At 39.0% G+C, this 24,544-nt stretch overlaps 1 protein-coding gene across 3 annotated transcripts in view; it reads left to right on the forward strand.

Moving 5' to 3' along the window:
* LOC131354719 (TGF-beta receptor type-1) overlaps positions 1 to 24,544 on the forward strand; it is a 39,202-nt gene that overhangs the window by 11,261 nt on the left and 3,397 nt on the right. The window contains exons 3-7 of one of the 3 annotated variants that reach the window (XM_058392678.1): positions 12,735 to 12,977; positions 14,676 to 14,906; positions 16,453 to 16,620; positions 20,322 to 20,478; positions 21,968 to 22,092. In XM_058392678.1, coding sequence (XP_058248661.1) covers positions 12,735 to 12,977; positions 14,676 to 14,906; positions 16,453 to 16,620; positions 20,322 to 20,478; positions 21,968 to 22,092 — 924 coding nt within the window. Of the gene's footprint in view, positions 1 to 12,734; positions 12,978 to 14,629; positions 14,907 to 16,452; positions 16,621 to 20,321; positions 20,479 to 21,967; positions 22,093 to 24,544 lie in introns of those variants that run through there. The other 2 variants (XM_058392679.1, XM_058392680.1) reach the window with 2 other exon arrangements.

The raw sequence follows: 24,544 nt of genomic DNA on the forward strand, positions 1-24,544 counted from the left end.
TTAATACTCCACTATGGTCTAATGGGAGGTGAGCAAACTCACACTGAGCACTGGCATTGCAGATACACTCTGCTAAGGATAATGCACTAGATCGGCTACTTGAAACGTCCGCTTATGCCAGTCTTTAATGACAGAGTGATTAGAGCTCATTGCTGCCTTTGAGTGAAATAAGGAAATTTTAGTCAAGGATATACCTGAAACTATTTAAACTGTCATTAACTATGCTATACTAAAGCGGTCAGTAACTGTTTGTGATCATAGCTATTAGTACAGAATATTATTGATCATTACAATAAACACAGTGTATTATTACAGCGTGTTTTATATAGATGATCACTTAGATTTTTTACACTTTGGATTAGTGAGCTGCTAATCTTGAGATGTTTCCATGCTCTCTCCTTTCAGGATGAACTCGGATATTACACTACAGGTGATGAGATCATGACATTGCCTTCTGATCCCCATGAACCTGTTTCATGTAATGGCACATGGCTCTAAAAAACACCCTTGCAGGATTTTGTAGGATTTTAAAAGCTTTTTTTTTTTTTTATTGATATCAAGTACTATGAGTCAGTACTTGTTTTCTATGAGTCCTTATTCATTTTAAATAAGGTAGTCTTGCTATGCCGTGTCCACAGTTTCCCTTGAAATGCTTCTTGAGCGATGGTCTAATGTGAGAAATGTAAGGGTTAGATTAGCCAGCCCACACTACAAGATTCAGAATGAAATTTTTATTCAGTCTATGGTGAAAGAGAGAAGAGAGAATACTGATACTCGTGGCAAATTAAATGAATGCAGGTGCATCAATATCTAGCAATAAAATGATTGTTGGGCTCAAAGTCAGAAAGCGTGCGTGGATTGTTTTCTCTTCCAAAGTCTTTAAGAGAGAAAACTGTTTTTAAAAAAGCTAAGGGACAAACATTTGTGAGGGTCAAACCCAAGACCTCCTTTACATCAAAAGCATCAATAGTTTAGTGCATGTAGACACTGGAAGGTCAGAAGACCAGCATTAACCAAATTAGATGCCAATCATGGATGTAGATTGTGTGGGATTTTAAAAGACTTGACAAATATGCCTAGTTTCCTTCTGGTCTTTCTTTTATATTTAGTTTTTAGCAAATGGTGTGTACTTATTCTGCAGACCATTCAAATGTTTAAAGGTTTTACAGACAACTCCATTTTAGCCTTTAGTTCTATTACTTTCACTTGTTCTCCTTCTCTCCTCACATTAAATTTTGTCAATTTGTTAACTGCTGTGGCAGTCAGAAAGCCTAAATCTGGAAACTAAAATTACTTTTAAATATCTCCATTAGAGTGTGTTTCGAGATAATTTGCTGTCTGCTCTGTTCAAATGAACGTTGACTTTATCTGAAAAGTTCCCATTCCACTCTTACAAATCTTAATGGAAGCACCTGGATTCAACACTATATATCCTGACTGAACGTTAGTATTGGGTACGTTGATTCGTTTTCAGGATCTCAATTTAGAAAACGAATCTGTTTTGTTTTTAAGTTAAATTTAGATCACGAGATGGTTCATTTACATTTAGCAGATGCTCTTATGCAGAGTTTCGTACAAAAGTGTTTTGTAGTCTAGATCAAAAACGTCTTGTGAGGATACTTGCCATAACTGAAGGAGCAGAAATTCTACAGGCAAAACTAACCAGGCAGTCGGAGTAACAGAGTGCAGTGCATTTAATTATAAGGCAAGCTGGCGGACTCATATGCCATTGCCATAAAGACTGGTAAAAAAATGCTGCAACACCTGGCAATAGTAACTGGACAGATTTTCGATGCACAGATCTGGAAGGAGATTTTAAGGCAACCGTCTACCATGAGGTGAAATCTAGTTGAAATCCTTGGGTCTTTTCTATGACTCTGGTTAATTGAGTTAATTCAGTTAAATGATTCATTTCCACTGTAATAATACTAGTGCATAAGCAATATGTTCAGGAGTATCTGGACCCCTGACCATCACAACCATGTGGTTGTTCCTCAAACATTTACGCCATTTGGCAGATGCTCTTATCCAGAGTGACTTACATTTTATCTCAGTTTATACATCTGAGCAACTGAGGTTTTAACGGCTTTGCTTTGGGGTCCAGGAGTGCAGCTTAGTGGACCTGGGATTTAAGCTCACAACCTTCCAATTAGTAGCCCAACGCCTTAACCACTAAGCTACCACATCCCCCAAATTTTTATTTTTTTTTGCTAACAAACCATTACAACAAAGTTAGAAGCACCAGCAAGGAGTTTCAGCATGATAACTCTTCTATTCATGACAACATGGCTTGTTAAGGCTGAGATGGAAGTGTCCTGCACAGAGCCCTGACTCCTTTAAGATAAACAGGAACACTGACTGTGCACCAGGCCTTCTCACCTGACAACAGTGCCTGACCTCGCTAATGCTCTTATGGCTAAATAGGCAAATCCCTACAGCCATGCTCCAAAATGTAGTGTAAAGCCCTCCTAGAATAGTAGAGGTTATAATAACAGTAAAGGCAGGACTAAATCTGGAAGGGGATGTTCACCAAGCACATGTGGGTGTGATGGTCAGTTTCTGACCAACAAATTCTTCTCAAAATGTGGGCTTCAGAAACTCAATCTGACAACAATGAATCCTTGGAGTTACACAGGAAGCATCACAGGCCATGATGGTGCCATACATGATTTTTTTGGAAGTGCCAAGGTGCTTTGGAATCTTTTTTTTAACTTCACTACATTATTGTCCACCATCAAACATAGGCCTCCATTTGCCTCCAAAAAGCATCAGAGCCTGCTACTTTTACACCACAATTACACTATGTGCAGTCCCCACTTCATAATCAGAGGGTCAGATTGCCTAGCCAGGTTCTCTTCAAATACACTAGTCGATCTCACCTATTATTTGTCAGCACACGATGTTTTTGAGGGCTCAAATATGCCATGCTGTGACCCTACCCAACATTCCTGTGACAGATGTTGACACTATGTTATATATTAATAGACCTATGAACTTCTCGAATGTGATGTGGAAGTGCTCGCCAACTAGCGGATCACTGACCAGCTGTTTATGTGCCTCCAGAGTACAGGTATGCCAGGCTGCCTCGATCACTTAGGATGACAAGAATGGCCTGAAGATGAGCGTGATGTAGAGGCGCCTTAACCATGTAAAGTCATAGTCACAGTCACGAGGAGAGAACTTTTGGTTCTCTTAAAGGGAATAAGCAATGGGAATGCGCTACTAGCTCTAAAGAAACTCGACCTGTTGATTGTCCAGTCAGTAAAACTTTAAGAAAGCTTTGAGTTTTCTGTGCTCTTTGTCTGAGTTCAGTAGGCCAAAGCACTGCCATGTAAAACGCTGAAAGCCTTGGTGGATACAATATAAAAACAGTAAATCTGGCTAATTATTCAGCACTTAAGTGCCTACAGCTTCTTTTATTTAAAAAAATAATATACATTTAAAAGCCTGCTGGCTCAAAAACCTGGTCCTAATCCTTCTTTCTTAGATTTCTTAAAACTTTAATCATGTTAAAAGTATTCTCTGCATGTGGTGTTGCATGTTATGAATGCCAGAAAGTCACAAGACCACCTTGTTAGAGTTTGGGTTTTGTCATGGCTTTTAAAAAATCTAGGTGCTTTTCTGTAAGTCCTTGAGTCACATTCTATTTTTATGGAAGCAGGACAATCTACTTGTGACCAGTGAGCATATAAAAGCCTTTTGCTTTTGCTATTTTACACAAAGCTGTACAATTTTTCGGGAACGTTCTTTCTCTAATGAGCAGGCATCCTCGGGATTCAGCTGTGGCTGAATGTGTGAAATCCCTGAATAAACCTGTTTGACCATCCGGTTCTGCTATAATAGATTTTAGTCCATGGGTGACCGGCAGGCGTGACTGAAAAGCTCGACTCTCTATTTGGCAGCCCGTCACTGCATCAGGACTGTACTGTCTGTTACCATGGTTATTGTTACCATGGATTGTGTACTGAAGCATAAAGGGGCCCGAATGGCACTTTGGGAGGGAGGAAAAACACATTATACTAAAATATATAAATAAAAGTCTAAAAACTGGTCATACAGGTTAAGAGAGAGTACTCGACTTTTTGCTCCTGGGGAATTTTTGAGTGGATGTCTGAAACAATTCGGTTTTGATTCCTGTTCAGCGTTTGTAGTTGGTCCGCCTACACAGTACAGAAGGGATGAGCCGCAGCCGGGCCATCCCTGTTTTTACTTGACTTGTGCTTGCAGATCAATAAATGACACTGCCAGGCTGAAACTCTTGTGCAGACTAACAGAGGTTGATGGGTTTTTGTGGGGTTGTGGAAGCAATTAATTGAACTGCTTCTGTTGCCTTGAAATAATGAATGCAAATAGTAGGAAAACATCCAAACGCACCCCCCTCCAAAAAAAAGGGATTTAGTAGTGTAAGGTTGATTCATAGTTGTTAGAATCCTTTTCCTTGGTGAACGTTCATGCTGCTTTCTTTCCTAGTTCAGAGATATGTTTGATGATATAATGGTATATGGTAACTACATATTTCTTTTATCTATTCTAGCTACCCAGGGGTCCACAAAAACATAACCAGCAATTAGAGCAGAGGAAATGATAATCCACTATTATCAAAGCTAATGTATGTAATATCAATGTATCATGTTTTGGAAGGCTTTGAGATCACAACTTTCTTTTTCTATAGTTTTAGTTTCTATAGCAAACACTATACAAACAGACACACACTCTCTCTCTCTCTCTCTCTCTCGATTCCTGTTGAGGGAGTTGTGTGAAATAAAAGCAATCTGCACCTAACTGATCGAGCAAGCACTTGACAACACGTTGACTTTTCTAAAGTCCAAACCAAAAAGGACTGACCCATATGTCTTGGGCACTAAGGTCGCTGGATTAGCCCATTAACTTTGGGACTTTTCGATTACCACATATTGAGCATAGCAGTAAGCTCGTCCCAAACACCTGTTTTTTTGTGCCGGTGCAAACAATAAGGTTTACTATGTACCATAACCCCTGGGAACACCTCAGTGTGGTGTTCTATGACATTAGTGCGCCCGTGTAGAGGCGAGAACACTTTGGAAAATTCCTGCTCCAGCTTGGCAACCTCCGTGAGAAGGGAAAGTGAGAGGTGCTGATGCCACCGTTTTTAGATGTATCCCTGTTCACACCTCCTTCCTCTCTGGAATGACCATCTCTAATGGCCTTTGGCTACCTCTCTCCATGCTCTCTCCAGACTCAGGTGGTAAATTTGCCTCGACCTACCTCTGTTCATTCACCTGACCTTACAGTCCCAAAATCTTTGACTCGCTGTGTGACCTCATGGGACCCTTGCCATGATACAATACAATGTGATTTTGATTCTCGAATCTATTTCTATTCACTATGGAACTAAACAATACTACTTTGACATTTTAATGTTTGATGGTATCCCTGAATCTGATATGATTTAGTAGCTTCCATCTAATATTTTAACTTTAACTTTGGTCACATTCTGGAGTTGGTCTACCACTGACATAGAGAAGGACTTTTTAAAAAACAAAAACAAACAAAAACATATTAGCATATTATTACAGGCACCTTGCTAGCCTTACATATAACAGAATAAAAATGTCCACGCAAGGCAATGAGTTATAATCAGTAATAATCAATTTATAATTGTTGTCTCATTTCATTTCATTCATTGCCCTATAAATTGGTCATCTATCCAAAACACTGTGTTGTTACTTTTGTTGGTTTACTTTTGTTGGTTGAGGGATCAGGGTTTGCACCCCAGGACTGCCAAGCTGCCACTATTGGGCCCTTGAGCAAGGCCCTTAACACCCTCACTGCTCCAGGGGTGCTGTATCATGGCCGACTCTATTGTATATGTGACAAATAAAGGCTTCTATTCTATACCATTCTATTCCTAGTAAATGCTTGCACACTGTAACACTCCTAACACGTCATGGTAAATGTTACTTCTTAACAATGATGCTTTTTACTCATTATTGAATCAGTAATGCAGATTAAAGGATCATGATATAACAGTATAAATATTACTAACAATATAAATAACAATTAAATAATTTAATTTAAAAGGTAGCTAGTTGACTCAGATATTGGTTCTAATGTTATACTCTATATTTGTACTTGAGTGAAAAAGTTTGTTTACCTTTAAGAAAAAGCCTCCAGGCATTTCATGTGTTAGGAATGATATCAAATCAGAATAACACTTAAAAAGTTTCTGAATGCGTTCACCCTTGTATATAACTGAGCCGAACTCTTTTGTATTCTCAGAGAATCTTTTCAGTATTTATTGCCATCGCCCCTCTTCCTGACATTTCTGTTCTAACGTTATCAGACTGTTTGCCCAATCTTCGCCCTTTCTTCTTGACATATCTGTGAGATGTCAGGTTTGGAGACTGGGAGTCACTGAGAAACTTTTCTGGTCAATAAAATGGAAAATAGAGATATATTTTTCTTTTTCGATTCAATGACCAAAGGTTATGCAAACTTTTTTTCCCCCTAAACTGTATGTATGCATTCACCAGCTAATTGTTACTCGAAATATCTTCCTTCCAGTCTGACAAATCCTCAATAACAAGTGTTTACAGACGGAACATTTTTCTTCTTCTTCTTCTTCTTCTTCTTCTTCTTCTTCTTCTTCAGTAATGATGTCTGGTTTCCTCTGAAGTCTTGTATTGCCTTGATGATCCCTGGGTCGCAGAGTGCTTTCTGAGAGAAAGGGGAGGGAAACGTGTGTTGAAACACCGGGCTCTGCGTTATGTCATGACCCTGTACAGATGCAGCAAGACTGCGGCCCTCAGGGAGAGTGGAGACACACACCAAGACCCAGTTTAGACCAGTGACTCTTACTCCTGAAACACTGCAGTGCTGAAATACAGACTTGTTATTAAACTATGTTACTTGTTCCACTCAGACTTGCTCCATGTTCTGGCTCTTTCTAGTTTTGGTCAGGATTTTCCTAAATGTTTTATGGAAAGGGAACCCTTTTGGTGTCCAGATGCAACGTATTACTCTGTAATAAATACAGTGTGTAGCTTTAAAATTCTGTAGTGGAACCATTAGAGCTTTTTTAACCATGAGATATCTCATATGTTACAATACTATTTGTATCTTTTTATTAGAAATGCAGTTGAAAAAGTAGTAGTGATAGTAGTAGTAGTAGTTTAAATGGTAGTAGTTGAAGTAATAGTAGAAGTACTAGTAGTTGCAGCAGCAGTAGTATCTGTATCAGCAATAGAAGAAATAGCAGTAGTAGTAGTTGTAGTTCAAGCTGTAGTAGTAGCTATAGCAGAAGTAGAAGTAATAGTAGAAGTACTAGTAGTTGCAGCAGCAGTAGTAGTTGCAGTAGTCCTAGTAGTAGTAGAATTAATAGTAGTTGTATCAGCAGTAGAAGAAATATCAGTAGCAGTATAATATGAGAAACAGAACTAAGTAAAGTACGTTTAATCATGAAAAATATACATTATAGATATAACATATGTGTATAACATTATATACTAATGTATACTAATGTAATACATATCATAATATACCAAATGGGATTAAAACAGTCCTTCACACATCTCTAGTTGAAATCAGTTATGAACTTGTGGATATAGCTGAGGTTAAGTGTTCCTGGTGTTCCTGGGACAATAGTAGGTTTCACATCCATCCATCCATCCACCCATCCATCCACCCATCTATCAATCCATCCACCCACCCGTCCGTCCGTCCATCCGTCCACCCACCCGTCCATTGTGGAATAAATTCTACTGTACTCACTACTGAAATCTGACTCCAGCTCCACACTGACCCGACAGCTCAGTCTGAGTGAGACTCATAGTTAGTAAGGCCTCAAAACTAAATAAGCCAATCAAGCAGACTAGATGAATACAGATAAGAGATTTTATTTTGTAATCAGCGCTGATACAAGAATTGAGATGCTCATGCATGAACGTCCCAACAACCTCTACTCGGGGAACTCCAACTACAGCCTTTATATACATTTCCCTTATCTTTCCCAATGCAACACGTCACTGGTTCTTTGCCTAGACAATCCCACCCATCTTTCTTTTTTTGACCTTTTAGATTCTTTTTTTACACCATTATCTTTGGATTTACAACTTTTCGAATACCATTATAATTAAACTTTCCTGAATCATTATATTAAAAATTGGGCGTTTCCGCCCCCACCAGTGGGATTGTCTTTGGCCTCACTCTCGCCAATACCTCATTCTTGTTCAGGAGACAGCATGGGTAAGTTCTCAGTTCTTCAGGGACCAACACCCCTTTCTTTTATTAACTTTTACACCTCACGGATTTTCTGATTTATCCGCTGTCTTCCACGTATGTTCTCTAGATATTTCGCCTGGTACCACCATTGCCATCCAACACGCGCTGCGTTTACTTCATGATGAGCTCACTACCACTCAAGGTACCAATGGAGCGAAGATTGACCACAACAATCTAGGGTGCGTCTCTGCCATTGATTGGTCCAAGTTTGGAAAGCCTGGTACCGCAGAGAAAGCCTGCCAGACTGACATCATTGGTACAACTACTTGTTCTTCAAAGCCCCTGCAGCCTGTGTGCAAGGCCCGTGACAGGCCAACATGCCGTGTTAAACCTTATATTGTTCTTAAGCTCAAACGACCTAACGAATAAACTTTACCTGAGAACTCACTCCTGCTGTCCCCCTGATTATTTCACACATACCTTATACATATATTCTCATTTACAAAATTATCTCCCACACCATCCATCCACTCACCCACCCACCCACCCAATCCATCCATCCACCCACCCATCCATCCATCCATCCATCCATCCATCTATCAATCCATCCATCCATCCATCCATCCATTGTCTGTATTGCTTATTCTGCACAGGATCACAGGTGAGCCTGGAGTCTATCCCAGGACAGGGGATACCCTGGATGGGGCACACACACACACATGCACACACACACACACACGCACACACACACACACGCACACACATGCACACACACATACTACGGACAATTTAGAAATGCCAATCAGCCTACAACACACATCTTTGGACCAGGGAATGCAGTTTTGCACCATTGTCTTGGTAATGTTGTGGTTTGAGGAGAGACAAATAATAAACGGATGCATGTATAATTATTTGATTTTTTTTTTTTTTTAGTTATTTGAGTTTTTAGATGTTTTTGTGTTCATGTCAGGACTTTTATTCATATATATTCAGTGAACATCCTTTCAACACACTCACTACTCTGTGCCTTTATAGTACACAGCTGCAGGAGAGTAATGATTCATAATCACGCTATCAGGTGTCGCATAGAAGAGCGTGAACTTCCTTTAGAGGCTGGTTTCTCTCAAGGGTTCTTCAAGTTTTTCCCTGCCATTGTTGCCTCTGGCTTGTTCATTAGGGATCTAAATATATATCCAGATTCCTGTAGAGCTTCTTTGTGACATTGTGTTCTGTTCAATTGAATCGAATTGATTTTTTTTGAGTGAGGGTTTACAATACAGGCCCGAAATACACCTCTTGTTCCCACAAAAAGGTGGATTCTATTGAAAATAACTTGGTTTGTACGAATGACACGTTCAGCTAACAATCAGCATTGCCGTTTCCATCTCCTCAGAATACAGAGTGCTTATTCTTGAAAATAAAATAACTGATTTAGTTATAACTGATAAAGTTTTTGTTTGCAAAGCCATGCCAGACAGTCTATTTTAGACACCTAAAAACTTCTGTAGGAAATATGTAAAGAAGAAACGAGCTGCTCGAGTGTGTAAAAGTGATTTCATCCAGGCAACAGCGATTTCTTTTCACTGAATTTGTGTTCCTGTTGCCTGAATCCATTTGTTTCTCTCATACAGGTGCGGCTTTTTGTTATGTTCTGATCTTCAGTTATTGTTTTTTGATCAACATTTTACACATTCATAGCTGATTAGATATTAGATTCAGAGAGTCTCTGAGGGACAGAATTACTCATTTGAAACGCTCTCTAAAAGCACAACAGGACCAGGTAATGTCCACGTTGTGTGTTTATTGTCGCAGCCGTAAAAACAAGCTATAAAATCACGTCAGAATACACAGTGTACTGCTGCTCGTAACGTTTTATGTTCTCACGATTATGGAAGCGTGATTACATAAACAGGCACGGCAGCGCTGCTGAGAAAGGGAGCACGACACGATCCTGAGTAAAAGAGATCACCAGAAGCTTCTCAGAAATGTTAAATACTCTAAAATGAGAAAATCTGGATAGGGAATCAGTGTGAAATGTTTGTGATTTTGTTTTATTGGTAACAATTTACCTCTAATCGCAGGAGGCTGTGATCTTGATCATTCTCAGTAGGCACTTTTAGAACATTAAATACAGTCTTCCTGTTAGATATTAGCACCGTCTAATGCATTTTTTACAGACTTAAATGATTCACATGCCTTTAATAAAACATTCGTTTTACAGAGTTCTGTTTCTCTCAATCAATACGCATTATTTATATATTATTCAGGTATTTATTTTGAAGCATGTTATTCTGTAGTATCGTTTTTCAAATAGAAAAGAATACTTTATTGTCATTATACAGCTGCGCAAGGAAATGAAGCCTCTCTCATTTAAAAGGTGCAGACATTCACACACATATATAATGTGAACAGATGCTACAAAAAGTATGTGTGTATAGATACAAATGGAGATGTAAACAGATATTGATGTAAACAGATGGTACAAAATGAAATTATAAACAAATATGTAATATTCTTTATTCTTCCATATCCATCCATGGCTGAGGCATTAATACCGGCTCAAGTGTAACTACTCGTAGTATACTGGCTTTATAGGCAATATTTATACCCGAGTCAAACAAGGGACGAATGTTTAAGACTTCTTAAACAGTCATAATGACCTTATAAATAAGATAAATATAAGTAAGTATAAGTATAAGAAAGTGTCTATAAGTGAGATAAATAGAAATATGTGTTGCATTTGATTCCATCACCAAACCAGAAGCCTCTGCTCCTAGTCCAGATATATAACCAGTACAGACTTTTGCCATATTTTCTGTTTGTAACTTTTATCAGTTTCCTGGTTTGCGCTGTTTCCAGTTCCTTGTTTGATTCAGTACCTGATAACTGCGATATTAATGTTATTCTTTATTTAATAAAGACTAAGTGTTTGCACTTACATTCACCTGCCTCCAGTGGCTGATATACAGTCTGATCCTAATCCTTAAGTTATTTTGGATAAGGTCTTTTTACATTATTTATTTATTTTTAAAATCTTCCTTAAATTAATTTTATACAATTAACGGTTCCATTTCTCACATATTGTAGTAAATAAGTGACAGTAATCATTGTTTTTACCTACAGTACAGTGCCAGGCATCAGAGTTTTGTTTTCAGTCAAATGTCCATTCACTTGTTATTGTTTATTATTTGGTGGTGTTATTTTCGGTATTTTCAGCCTTAATGTGTACTGTCCATTATTCAGGCTCAAGTATTACTCAATGTTCGTACTGCTTCATACTGCCCTTAAAGACAATAACACTAATAAACAATAATGATGAGAAAATCATGACTGTTAAATGGTCTTTATGTATTGTATAACATTTTTCCATAAATATTGTTTGCTACCAAATAATTGACAATTAATTTTGTCTAGCCATTTGATTGAAAACAAAAGGATGATCTCTTACCTTTGAGCAGTACTGTATCTTTACCAAGGGTTCCAATTCTGGACCTGACTATACTATAGAACACATTTATATTTCTGGCATTTGGCAGATGTCCATATCCAGAGCAACTTACAATTGATCTCATTTTATATAACTGAGCAATTAAGGGTTAAGGGCCTTGCTCAAGGGCCCAGCTGTGGCAGCTTGGTGGACCTGGGATTCGAACGGACAGCCTTCCAATCAGTAGTCCAACACTTTCACCACGAAGCCACCACAGCCTCATATACATGCTATCATCGTGAAGTGAATTTAGGTAAAAATGTACACTACCCCAAAGTCAAAAATTGCCTTTACAGGGTTTCCAAAAAGTCAGGACCCCATGGTAGTTAAACTACATATACATTAACAATGGAAGAGAGGGTAGAGTTTATTGGAAGACTTGTTACTCTTTGGTACTGTTTACAATCTCTGTTGTTAAGATATGAGCTATAACACAGGTCCCCAACCCTGGTCCTGGAGAACTCCTTGTCTTACACATTTTCTTGGTCTAATACATCCAATTCAGTTAGTCAGCTAACTCAAAGCCCTTCCTCAGGGGTATTCCAGGACCAGGCCTGGGATTTTGTGCCCTACAGGAGTCATGTGCTGAAGAGAGCAATCAGTAACTCAGTCCACTGTGAATTTTGCACTTTAACCTTAGTTTCAGAGCACAGATCTGTGTTTCAAGGCTGTTTTCACATACAAAAGCTATTTCACAGTTGGTTCTGATTCTCTCTGACTACAGCTGTACCAAGGAGCTCTTGCACTGCCTGGGCAAAATGAGATCATTTGTGGCTCTGTGTTCACATTCCTGCCACTACTGCACTAATTATCACAACCCCCTGGCAGTCAGTCTGATGCTTAGAAGAAGCCAACACTAGAGGGTGCAATGCCCCTGATGGATATTTTATTATCTGTTCTGTCTCAGCGGGTTCTGAGTATATATATAAAGTCTAATAGTCTACTTATAAATATAGATGAATTCACATTCACGTCAACAACCGTGCAGTTCAGTGTGTTAAACCTGCGTCTGACAGTTACACTTAATGTCTGTTGTGTGTGTTTATAGAAACATCCTCCGAGGACTCTGACTGGGGACGCCTCGAGTTGTCAGCTGTGATCCTGGTGCCGTCCTGCCTGCTGTGCGTCGGGGTGTTTCTGGGTGTGTGTGCTGTCCGGAACCAGCGGTGCTTGCACGTTAAGAGCCGAAACCAGGATCCAGAGGAGCCTCTGGATGACCAGAGTCTCGTGTCATCAGAGAAATGCCTGAAGGAACTGATTTATGACATGAGCACGTCAGGCTCGGGATCAGGTGAGCAGAGACCAGAAAGAGAGAGAGGGAGGGAGAGGGAGGGAGGGAGAGAGAGGGAGGGAGAGCGAGGGAGGGAGAGAGAGGGAGGGAGAGGGAGGGAGAGAGAGGGAGGGAGGGAGGGAGAGAGAGAGAGAGAGGGAGGGAGGGAGGGAGGGAGGGAGAGAGAGGGAGGGAGGGACGGAGGGAGAGAGAGAGAGAGAGATATTGCAGCATGAAAATAACAGCTTTAATAAAAAGCAGGATTCAATAAAGACTGTGGCATGTGATAAGTGTATTTTTGTATTGCGGTGCTGCAGATTGGGAGAAAATTTACATTGACCTTACATTTGGCCAACACCGTATCCAGAGTGACTTTATCTCATTTATACATCTGAGCAGTTGAGGGTTAAGGGCCTTGCTCTGTTAACAGTATATATTTACACTTTATACCGCAGGTGATAATGTTATCAGTAGATTTTATTTGTACTTCTATCATAAAATCTAGTAAATGATCCTAATCAATACAGCATAAGTCATGATATTAACGAAAAGAATGAGTTAACCTGGTAACGTATACATTTCATTAAGCACCTCCTGATGTCTTAAAGATTTTACCATTATGGAAGCATTAGTTAAGTATTAATATATGCTCATTTGTGGACTTTATACTAAAGCTTTATCTAATTAGAGCATTGTTGCTTAAGAACTAAACTATGGGTTTATGATTAATTCTTTTAGGAGGCTGCTATAAGGCAGTTATTTCCCTCAACAGCTATAATTATGCTGATGCTGAAGTTACATTCCTGGCCCTGACCCCAAACTTACATTTATAAACAAAATGTACTAAAAATACACCGGCTGGTCGAAAGTTTGTGGACACCTAACTACCACACCTATATGTGGTTTTTGGTGAATGTCCCATTCCAGATTTAATCCCCGTGTGCTGTTATACTAGATTTTAGGACATGGCCATGGGAATTTGTGTTTATTCGGGTTCAGGAGCATTAATGAGGTCAGGTGCTGATGGGAGACCTAGTGTACAGCTGGTATTCCAGTTCATCCCGAAGGTGCTCAGTGGGGTTGAGTCAGAGTCGGGGCTCTATGTAGGACTATGTTCACTCTAAACTTGGCAAACCATGTCTTTATGGAGGTGGCTTTGTGCTTGGGGCTTTGTCATGGTGGAGCAGGTTTGGGCCTCATTTTTAGTAAAGAGAAGTGGTGGCTCAGTGGTTAAGGTGTTGCACTACTGATTGGAAGTTCCCAGGACTACCAAGCTGTCTCTGCTTGGCCTTGGAGCAAGGCCCTTAACCCTCAATTGCTCAGATATATAAATGAGATCAAATGCAAGTTGCTCAGGATAAGGCCAAATGCTGTGAATGTTAATCTGTAATGCTACAGCATGCAAAGACTTTCTATACAATTGTGTCCTTCCAACTTCCAAGCTGTGATGATCTGATGTCTGCATACTCGTCTCTTAATCTTATGTGAAAAAATCATTAATTTCCAAAATTTATGATGGATTTTCCTCTGTGATGTTACACCAGTCCTGCTAAATGTTCAGGATCCTATAACTAGTTGTCATACTAGTTCATGAAAACATAATAGACACTGTTTTGGCTTCTCCTATTCAGTTAGCTGGTTCTGTAATCTTGATGTGCTCTGCTGTATATAAGCAGGATATGAATTTGGACTGAAAAAGAGTCGGTATGTGGGTCTCAGGGCTGCCACTGCTGGTACAGAGGACAATAGCACGGACCATAGTGCTACAAGAGAGCATCGGTAAGGGTCGCTTCGGAGAGGTGTGGAGAGGGAAGTGGAGAGGAGAAGACGTTGCCGTCAAGATCTTCTCTTCCCGAGACGAACGCTCGTGGTTCCGCGAGGCCGAGATCTACCAGACCATCATGCTGCGGCATGAGAACATTCTGGGCTTCATCGCAGCTGATAACAAAGGTAGTTTTACACACACACACACACACACACACACACAGCACACAGCACACACACACATGCACACACACACACACACACACACACACACACTGCTGTAGATGTGTGTAGAATATCTTTTCTAGTACTTTTATTTAAGGGGGATTTAAGATTTAAGGATTTACGATAATGTAAGTCATCACCTGAAATTGCTTATTCTCAAATAACAATACACTCCTTAGTTTTTTTAATTCCTCTTATACCAAAAACAATGATTTTTATTTATTAATGAACATCTCTTTTTTTTTATTAGATTACAGTTACATTTAATGTTGGGAAATGTCCACAAAACAAGTTCCTTTTATCACTTAGAGCAGCTTTTCTTCTCTCTTTTGACGTTAACAAGACCAAAAAAATCCAAGCTTGTCATGTGACCAGGAAACCACAAACTCCATCCTGAAGATGTCAGAAAAATTCAAGTCTTCTCACAGGAAGCATCATTTTTTTTTCTGTTGAGCGTCTGCCATGCGGGTCACTGTGTGAGAACTTACTCCAGAAGCGATAGACTAGATAGTGATGATGTCTTTCAGTGCTATTTCCTATAGCTAGATGTCTAAAGACTGTATGCGATATATAGGGGAATTAAAAATATCCAGTGTTCCTGACACCCGACTCACTTCCCTTCAAATAGGCGAGTGTTTTTTCTCTGTATCTCAGTATATTTCACGCAGCCCAGCTTGTGTTTTCTTCATACCACACAGTGACACTGATGGGCCTGTTAGTCAGCATGTTATCCACTTATTTCCCTCATTTGCTGTAGAGCAGCTCTTCATTTAAAATAAATGAGATAATCTGATGCACAGCTGCAGCAGGTCTTCAGGACGTTCAGAGAGAAAATAAAGTGTAGGCTATTAATATTAATACCTGTCCTCATGGACAGGGTCAAAAATCAAAATGCTGCTTATATCTGCGTGCTTTTCCCTAAACTTTTTTTTCCATTGACCACAAGGTCAGTGCCAAAGGTTCCTATAACAATATACAGTCTAAGATAGAAAGGTAATTGGGGATGATTTTAGGTTTTCTATGTAGAATCGAGCAAAAAATGGTTTTCATTTCAGAAAAGGTTTAATGTAGAAAGCTGGATCCTTTGCTTATTCAAACAACACACACACACACTCTTATTCACACCTAGGGGCAGTTTAGAGTTTCCAGTTTACTTATCAACATATTTCTGGGAAGTTGAAACCCATGGCCCGAAGCCCATGGGGAGAAAATGCAAAATGCAGAGGATCAAAAAGCAGACCCTGGACCGGTGAGGGGGCAACAACATGCTCCCTGTGCTGCTTAAAATTATAAGGCTTCCTGACAGGTTTTTTGGATTGTTAAGGGTTCTTCAGTTCTAAAATAGCATTTCCTTTGACTGCTATTTTATTGTACATAATGTACAAGATTCCCCCAATTTCTAGATTTTTCATGATTCTCAAATGGACTTGCTAAAGTTACATTAAAAAAGCAAAAACAACAAAACTGTACATTAAGATACTCTGTGTGTCTGTTCCTTTCTGTGTAGATAACGGTTCATGGACTCAGCTGTGGCTGGTGTCGGAATATCATGAACACGGCTCACTGTTCGATTACCTAAACAGATACACGGTGTCCGTGGACGGCATGATCGTCCTCGCACTGTCCATCGCCAGCGGCCTGGCTCACCTTCACATGGAGATCATCGGCACTCAGGGTGAGCCAGCACTCGATGCACCTTCTAACCTTCTGCTAAATCATGAGAATCTCCTGTTTCTTTTCCTCTGAGAAAAACACACCTTTTTTTTTTTTTTTTTACAAGAAATTGACTTACACAAGGGTGCACTTATTCTAAAAGCCCAGGAATAGACAGGAAAAGACAATAGAGAGGAAAAGCCTAAGGTGTCTTGTTCATGTTAATCATGCTAGAATGCTTAATCTGTGATTTCAGGAGTCCGGAATAATAAACTGACTGAATGTGAAACTGCTCCTCCTTTGGACAGCATCCTCTTTTTAGCACAGCGTGCTATCTATGTCACTGCTAAGTACCTTTGAAAGCGCTTACAATGAAATGTTATGTTTGCTGCTCGATGTGGAGGATTACATTTTAGACGTTTTGCTAGTCGTAATTGTTTAAACGTACTCAGTATTTCGCCAGTGTGATTTATTGGCGATGACACAAGAAGATTTACAGCTTGTTCTGTCCCCATGGTTCAACCTGGTCTCACTCTCAGCTTAGTGGGTGATCAGTTCTGATTAATCCGCTCGCCCTTCTCGGAAATAACAACCGTCTTGGATTAGACCACTGTGCTTGATTACCAAATCCATTCTCTGGGTCAAAGTGACAAATTTACTTGATTTGTTTAATATTATCATTGCTGTCACAGCTCTTTCTCAAAAGTTGATCTTCTCGGAAATGAAAAAAGAAACAATCAAGTATGAATTTATGTATATTTATAAAGCTGCTTTGTGATGTCCATTGTTAATCGCTCTGTACAAATAAAACTGAGTTGAATTGAAATAGATCAGTCCATGTACTGTATTTATGTGTAAATTTATAGGCGGGAATAATGTCGTTGTCTAGACGCTGTGACAGCTTCGAAGTTTTTCTGTAGACATGCCGTAATGGTTCGTTCTTTCTTTTTTTTCCCGTTCATGAATTAAAGTGATGTGAAACACGCAGAGACTGACTGCAAGCTCCGCCGGGACATGACAGCAATGATTTAGAAATGAACAAGAAGCCATTAGGAGTCTGGTCTGAGAGCAAAGAAGTGATGTAATTATAAAGACACGGTACACAGTAGAGTACAATTAGAGTAGCTGCCAGTCTGGAGTCATCTACAGGGTTTGGTGTGTCATTGTGACATTTGATTATGTTAGCTAGTAGTGAAGTTTTCTGCTGTAGACACATAGAACATGGTACTAAAATGAATTGTGTAACTCTGACAGAGTGAAGCGTTCACTATAGGGTTCACTGTTTTTGCTAAAAAATAGCTAGGAGGTACAAGCAGATGCTCAGGTGTCCAGAGGCATCAGGAAGCCTCAATAAGAACTCAGGACTTTTACAAATATGCAGTATATAGAATAACATCGATTAGCACTCCCAAAGCAGGTTCAGGCTGGTGCAGAACAAGGTGGTGATTAAAACACAAGTGCATTAATTCAGAAAATGGATTCTGCTCCTGTTTTGGTTAAATATACGGCATTTTGCAGACTCTCTTATCCAGAGCGACTTTTCACACAACTGAGCAATTAAGGGCCTTGCTCAGTGGCCCAGCAGTGGTGGACCTCAGATTTGAACTCACTCAGCAGTTCCACACCTTACCCTCTGAGCTTTTGTCATGTCAGACTCCACAGTGGTGATTAATGTCTTATAGTAAATTAGACAGTCAGAAATTGAGTCTTTCTGTTTGTACATAGCCAACTAGGGCAATATTTTCATAGAAGGGTTCCACAAAATATGTTATTTTTATTTTTCTCACACAAGTGTTTCTGTCTTCAAAGTAAATGGTGATATCAAACCCATTTCTGCTGTCTGAGATGCAGAGAAAATTTGTAGGTGTCATCTTCAACCTCTAGGTTATCCGACAGAGGGAAAAACACATGTCTTACAAGGAAAGCCAACAAAGACCTGACTCATTTTGTATTAGACTCATTCATTTGTTTATACTGATTGGAAACATTAGTTCATTTCCTCATTTGGCTGAGCTTTTATCTATTTAAACAGGATACTAGTGAGCAGTTGGGAGTCTTGCTCAAGGACCCAACCGTGACCATGTGCATGGATTTGAACTTATAATCTGTAGCCCATGTTTCCAAACACAGGGACAGACTAACAACAGTAGCTTATCATGCAGTGAGCATAAAGTAGATCATCATTTATTAGTTGAGTTGGACTTTTGTACTTCATGTCCAAGTGGAACACAACAATGACATACTCCAGGATTATAACTGTAGGGTTCACTGGGCCAAGTGTGTGTGTGTGTGACCTGTTTGACGAGCATGATGGAACCGCTGTGACTGACCTGAAAACCACCAGCGCTCAATTCTGCAGAAAACGTGTGGTATTATTTGAAATAGCAAGTGAAACACTGGGAAATGTGTCTAGTGTTGTGAAAAGTAGGCTAAAAAAAATTTCTGTGCCTGTTTAGTCTTTACCTCACAGGAGAGGCCAGGCAAGTGACAGAGTAAGCATGTATTAAAAAAGTAACAGCTGAATACATTATTACTTTACATTTATATTACTTTATATTACATTAACAATTTTTACCAGAGGAACAAAAAAAGTGTCGCACTCCACTGTAGTGGTTAAAGTCACATATGAAAGTAGACACTCAGAGCTTCAAGAAATATATAGTTGTTCATAAGTATTTTTTGTTTTTCCCGAGCCACCAGGGGCAATATATTCCAAGAAAGTTCGAAAAAGTCACACAAATGTTTATATCTAACTCGTATATAACTCGTTTATGTTCAGTGAGATGCCCCAAGTGTTTATACATAAGCATCTAAAATTTTCTTCAACCTCTGTGTAAGGTTATCCAACAGAGGGAAAAACACACGTCTCACACTGAAAGCCAACAGAGACCTGACTCATTTTATATCAGACTCACAGCCAGACAGTCATTCATTTGTTTATATTGATTGAAATTAAGTACAGTTGATCGATTGTCTAATAAGACAATTTGCAATGGCAGATTTTCATTTAATTTCATTTACTCCATTCGGTAGATGTCCTTATCCAGAGCGACTTACATTTTTATCTCACTGTATACAACTGAGCAGTTGAGGGTTAAGGGCTTTGCTCAAGGGCCCAGTAGCTTGGTGGACCTCAACTCCTTAACCACATCCCCTGGAACACCACTCTACTGGTATAAAGGGTTGAAAAGTGTAATACAAGTGAATTCCAGTTATCACTATAAATATCTAGCAGCTATAAACAGTCCTCCCCTTAGTTTAAGCAGTGGTGGACCACTGGGTCAGCAAGACCTTCTCCTGGCCTAAACAGCAGTGATATAGCATTTTAATATATTTAATATATTTTTCCATGAATGTGTATTAAATTATTCCCAATAGTCTATTCTCTACATTTCATAGCTTTTCTCTTGGTTGCGCCAAGAGAAATTGGATAAAGAGTATTTATCCAATCATATTTCAGCTAGTGGCTGACATCATGTGTTCCCAGAGTGAAAGAAATCTGCCTTAAGGCCTTCAGAATCAATAGTGCAGGCGCCCGGAGCTTAAAATAAGTGGCAATGAAATTGTTACATTAACCAATCAGATTTCGAGTTGGTGTCACTGGGTCCATCTAGCAGGTATACCATTATGTCAGCAATTTCCCTTCCTTTGATTGGATAACTAATCTATACAGCTGAAAAGTATATATTATACTTATAAAGTGTGTGTGTGTGTGTGTTTTAGGAAAACCAGCCATTGCGCACAGGGATATAAAATCTAAAAACATCTTGGTGAAGAAGAACAGCACTGCGGTTATCGCTGACCTGGGACTGGCTGTTAAACATGACTCCACCACCAACACTGTGGACATCCCGGCCAACCACAGAGTGGGCACCAGGAGGTCCGTGTCTCCCTCCACAGTCAATATGCTTTAGATCACACTGCGGCAAAACACTTAGAAACCCTAGTAACAATCTATACTGTTGTTTTTTTGCTGTTTTTATCTGTACATATAATTCAGACTTATGTACTGTATGTAGCAACATGAGAAATGTAAGTTAGACAGGAATAAAAGCAAAATTCATTAAATGTTTAGTGGACAGAGAAACCTGATTTTTTGACCAAAAAAAGATTTACATTACAGTATAAAAAAAATAAATCTTAGTTTTAGCAAAAGAAAAAAAAATAGCCAAATCTATTTTAATTCTATTTTATTCCAGTTTATTTATTTTCCAAATTCATTTCCAGTCTTTTAAAGCCGTTTCTCTTCTCTTCTCTTCTCTTCTCTTCTCTTCTCTTCTCTTCTCTTCTCTTCTCTTCTCTTCTCTTCTCTTCTCTTCTCTTCCCTTCCCTTCCCTTCCCTTCCCTTCCCTTCTCCTCTCCTCTCCTCTCCTAAATTTGACCTATGCATACAACACATTATATTATTATAAAACATAATCATATAAGAATATCTTATAGGAAAATAATCAATGATGTGACTGATTAATTTTCAGTAAGCACATATCTTGAACAGTTTTATTCCTTTTATCCCACAGCAATTTGCCAGTGTCATATTTTATGAATTTACGTCATATTTTATGAATTTAATCTGTAGCTATATTTAATATTTAATGGATGCTGTTTCCTAAGATTCCATTATTTAATCTGAAGTGATGCGAAAATATGTTTCTTTCTTTCTTTCTTTCTTTCTTTCTTTCTTTCTTTCTTTCTTTCTTTCTTTCTTTCTTTCTTTCTTTCTTTCTTTCTTTCTTTCTCTTTCTTTCTTTCTTTCTTTCTTTCTTTCTTTCTTTCTTTTCTTTTCTATTTATTTATTTATTTATTTATTTATTTATTTATTTAATTTAATTTAATTTAATTTAATTTAATTTAATTTAATTTAATTTAATTTAATTTAATTTAATATTTTTTTGCATACATACATAAGTGATTTGAGTTCAGGTAGAGCAGATGTGATTCACACTTACATTCTGCAGTTGCTATGCTTTCTTCTCGTCCCTGATTTTAAAGTTCACTGGCCGTTGTTGAACCTCAGTAACTATCAGCTCACCATTACTGAGTCATTTTGCTGGACTGCATACATGCATGCCATATGTGCAGCCTCTGAATACAGGGAGCAGTTTCCATTAGCTCTTTAATGTGCATGTGTGTGTAGCCTGCTTCTCTGCAAGAGTGCGCTTGATTAAATTGAATTTGTCCCGTTCCGTGTTTGTCGTAGCATTGGGGTTAAGTAAGCCTGTATGTAACACGTATCCTTAGACGTGTTTCTGTATGTTTCTAAAGCACAGATGTTAGTGTTTATCTTCTAGTTGAGAAGCCTTTCTGACACAGAACATAATGTACATGATGCTGATGTGTGTGTGTGCGTGTGTGTGTGTGTGTGTTTGCAGGTACATGGCCCCTGAGATTCTGGATGACACCATTAACATGAGCAGCTTCGAGTCGTTCAAGCGTGCTGATATCTATTCTCTGGGTCTGGTGTTCTGGGAACTGGCTAGACGGTGTTCAGTCAGAGGTGTGTGTTAACATCAAAAGTCACACTCATCACCTGGGTCAGAATGCGGTCTCATTTCTCACTTGTAGAAGAAGAGGTTTATTGTAGCTTAGTCGTTAAGGTGCTGGACTAATGATTGGAAGATTGTGAGTTAAAATCAAACGTCCACGTTTTTTCTTTTTGTCTTGCACCAGGACTAAAAGTAATTGTCTTAGGCACATAAAGTGTACATGTGGCTAGGACTACTCACTTTCAGTCCTTACCTCTGTGTTTTTGTTTTGTAGCTCTGTGTTGTTTTATGTAGCACTAGGGTCCTGGAGAACTGTGTACTGCGTCAGCTACATATGACAATAAAAGCTTCTTGACTTGACTTGACTAAGCTACCACTGCTGGGCCCATGAGCCAGGCCCTTATTCCTCAGTTGCATGAAAAATAAGATGGAGAAGGGCGTCTGCCAAGTGCTGTTAATGTAATGTTCTAGAAAGAACCTGAGTAAAGATCTTACTTGATCCGAATTTTATGTTTTGTAGTAAATGCTATTTTATTACAGTTTAATTGATTACAATATAAATGTAATAAAATGTTATCGCTGTTATTATCATTTTATTCACAGTCTAAGAACATTTCTGAAAAATGTGTAGATTGCAAGCTTTCAGCCTATATTTCCTCCCATTTTTTCCGATTGAAAGGTGATGAAAATATGTTTTTTACACTGAAACTCTGAAACTCAGATGTATAAAATTTAGATTTTAAAGGCTTCAGGCTGTGTCCTAAATTAATTATGCACTAAGACTAGATACAATGTGTCCCTTACTATTTTGACATAGTGTTTATTACAGTTGTAGGCGATTTGTGACAGAACCCAGAGAAAGCATAAAATCTGCTAGGAATAATTTAGACAGAGGATGAAGATGAGAGAAGTATGTGGGTAGCTTCATCGTCTCAAAGCTTCAGGGTTCCTGGAGTGATCCTAAGCTCAGGTTTCTGTCTTAAGTGATGTTTCTGTTCATGTTCTCACTCTGCCCTCGGGCGTTCCTCAGGGGTTTCTCAAGGGTTCTTTGGTTTCCTTCCATCTCCTAAAAACATGCCGGTATGTGGATTGTCCCAGGTGATGAATTGCCCCAGGTGTGTGTGTGTGTATGGTGTCATCCAGCCTCATTCCCAGTGTTCCTGGGACCGTCCCCGTGTCCACCGACAAATAGATTTAACATAGAGACGCTTCTGCCACCTAACAAAAAGTTGTTCATTCATCCGTCCATCTGTGCATCCATCTCAGATTCTCATTAACACAATATCTCAAGAACAAGTGGTTTGTGTTTGCAAATCACTGGGTTAGGATTAGCAGCTGATGAACTGATTCGATTTTGGAATTGAGTCAGACATCCTAAAGCGAAAACACTGCAAATGTCTGAAATGTTTCTCTACGTTTTTCAGTAATGTTTTCAATTCCATTGTGTTTGAAGTAGATGTTACAGGCATTTATATTATACAAATTAGTTAGAAGAAAGTCTAGACTTGTGGGTGTTGTGACATCTCTGTTGATTCTGATGACCTCGAGTTCTACTTGTTTCCCTTCAGTTTTTTTCTGATAGCATCTACACAGTTTTTATTGGTAAAAATATCATTCAGAGCTGAGAACCTCCAGCATACCATGCATTTGATGCATTATACCAGTAAAAAAAATACCTAAGTTTTTAAAATGCTCTTGGTTGTTCCCAAAAATGTTGCTTATATTGACAGGAGAAGATATATTTGATCAATTTATTAGCTTGATTGCTATACACTGAAGTTGTATATTGTGAACCACTAAGCAACGCTCTAATTTAATTTAATGTTATATTTCTCAATTGTAAACTGCCTAAAACTGTAAATTTCAGCCCAGTGGTGTTCAAGTACCATTTACTGTTTCAAGTTCAAGCTTTGTGTTTCTTGTTTTTTCCAAAGAAAATGACTTTAATTGGTGAAATTTCTAGCATGGGGCTCTCCTTTTCAACTCCTATCAGTGAAGACACTCAAGTAGTAGCTTAAGGGGCGGTGGTAGCTCAAGTGGTTAAGGCTCTGGGTTGCTGATCAGAAGATTGGGGTTCAAGCCCCAGTACTGCCAAGCTGTCACCATAGGGCCCCTCAAGCAAGGTCCTCAGGCTACCCTGCACCAACCCCTGCTCCAGGCGTGCTGCATCATGGCTGACCCTGTGTTCTGACCCCAACCTTTCAAGGATGGGATATGTGAAGAAAGAATTTCACTGTGCAGTAATGTATATGTGATAAATTAAGGCTACTTAACTTAAAGGTTATATCAGTCTGATCCAAGTCAGTGTTAATACAGTCTGAAAAGAGCAGCTGTTCAAGATTCAAGAAGGTTTATTGTCATTTCCACCACATATAGCTGACGCAGTACATAGTGAAACTGCGAATATCAATTCTAACTGCACGTTTTTGTGTAGAGTGTGTATCGAGCCTTTGACTTCACATA

Source organism: Hemibagrus wyckioides, linkage group LG06 (genome assembly GCF_019097595.1).
Source record: "Hemibagrus wyckioides isolate EC202008001 linkage group LG06, SWU_Hwy_1.0, whole genome shotgun sequence".
Lineage (NCBI taxonomy): Eukaryota > Metazoa > Chordata > Actinopteri > Siluriformes > Bagridae > Hemibagrus > Hemibagrus wyckioides.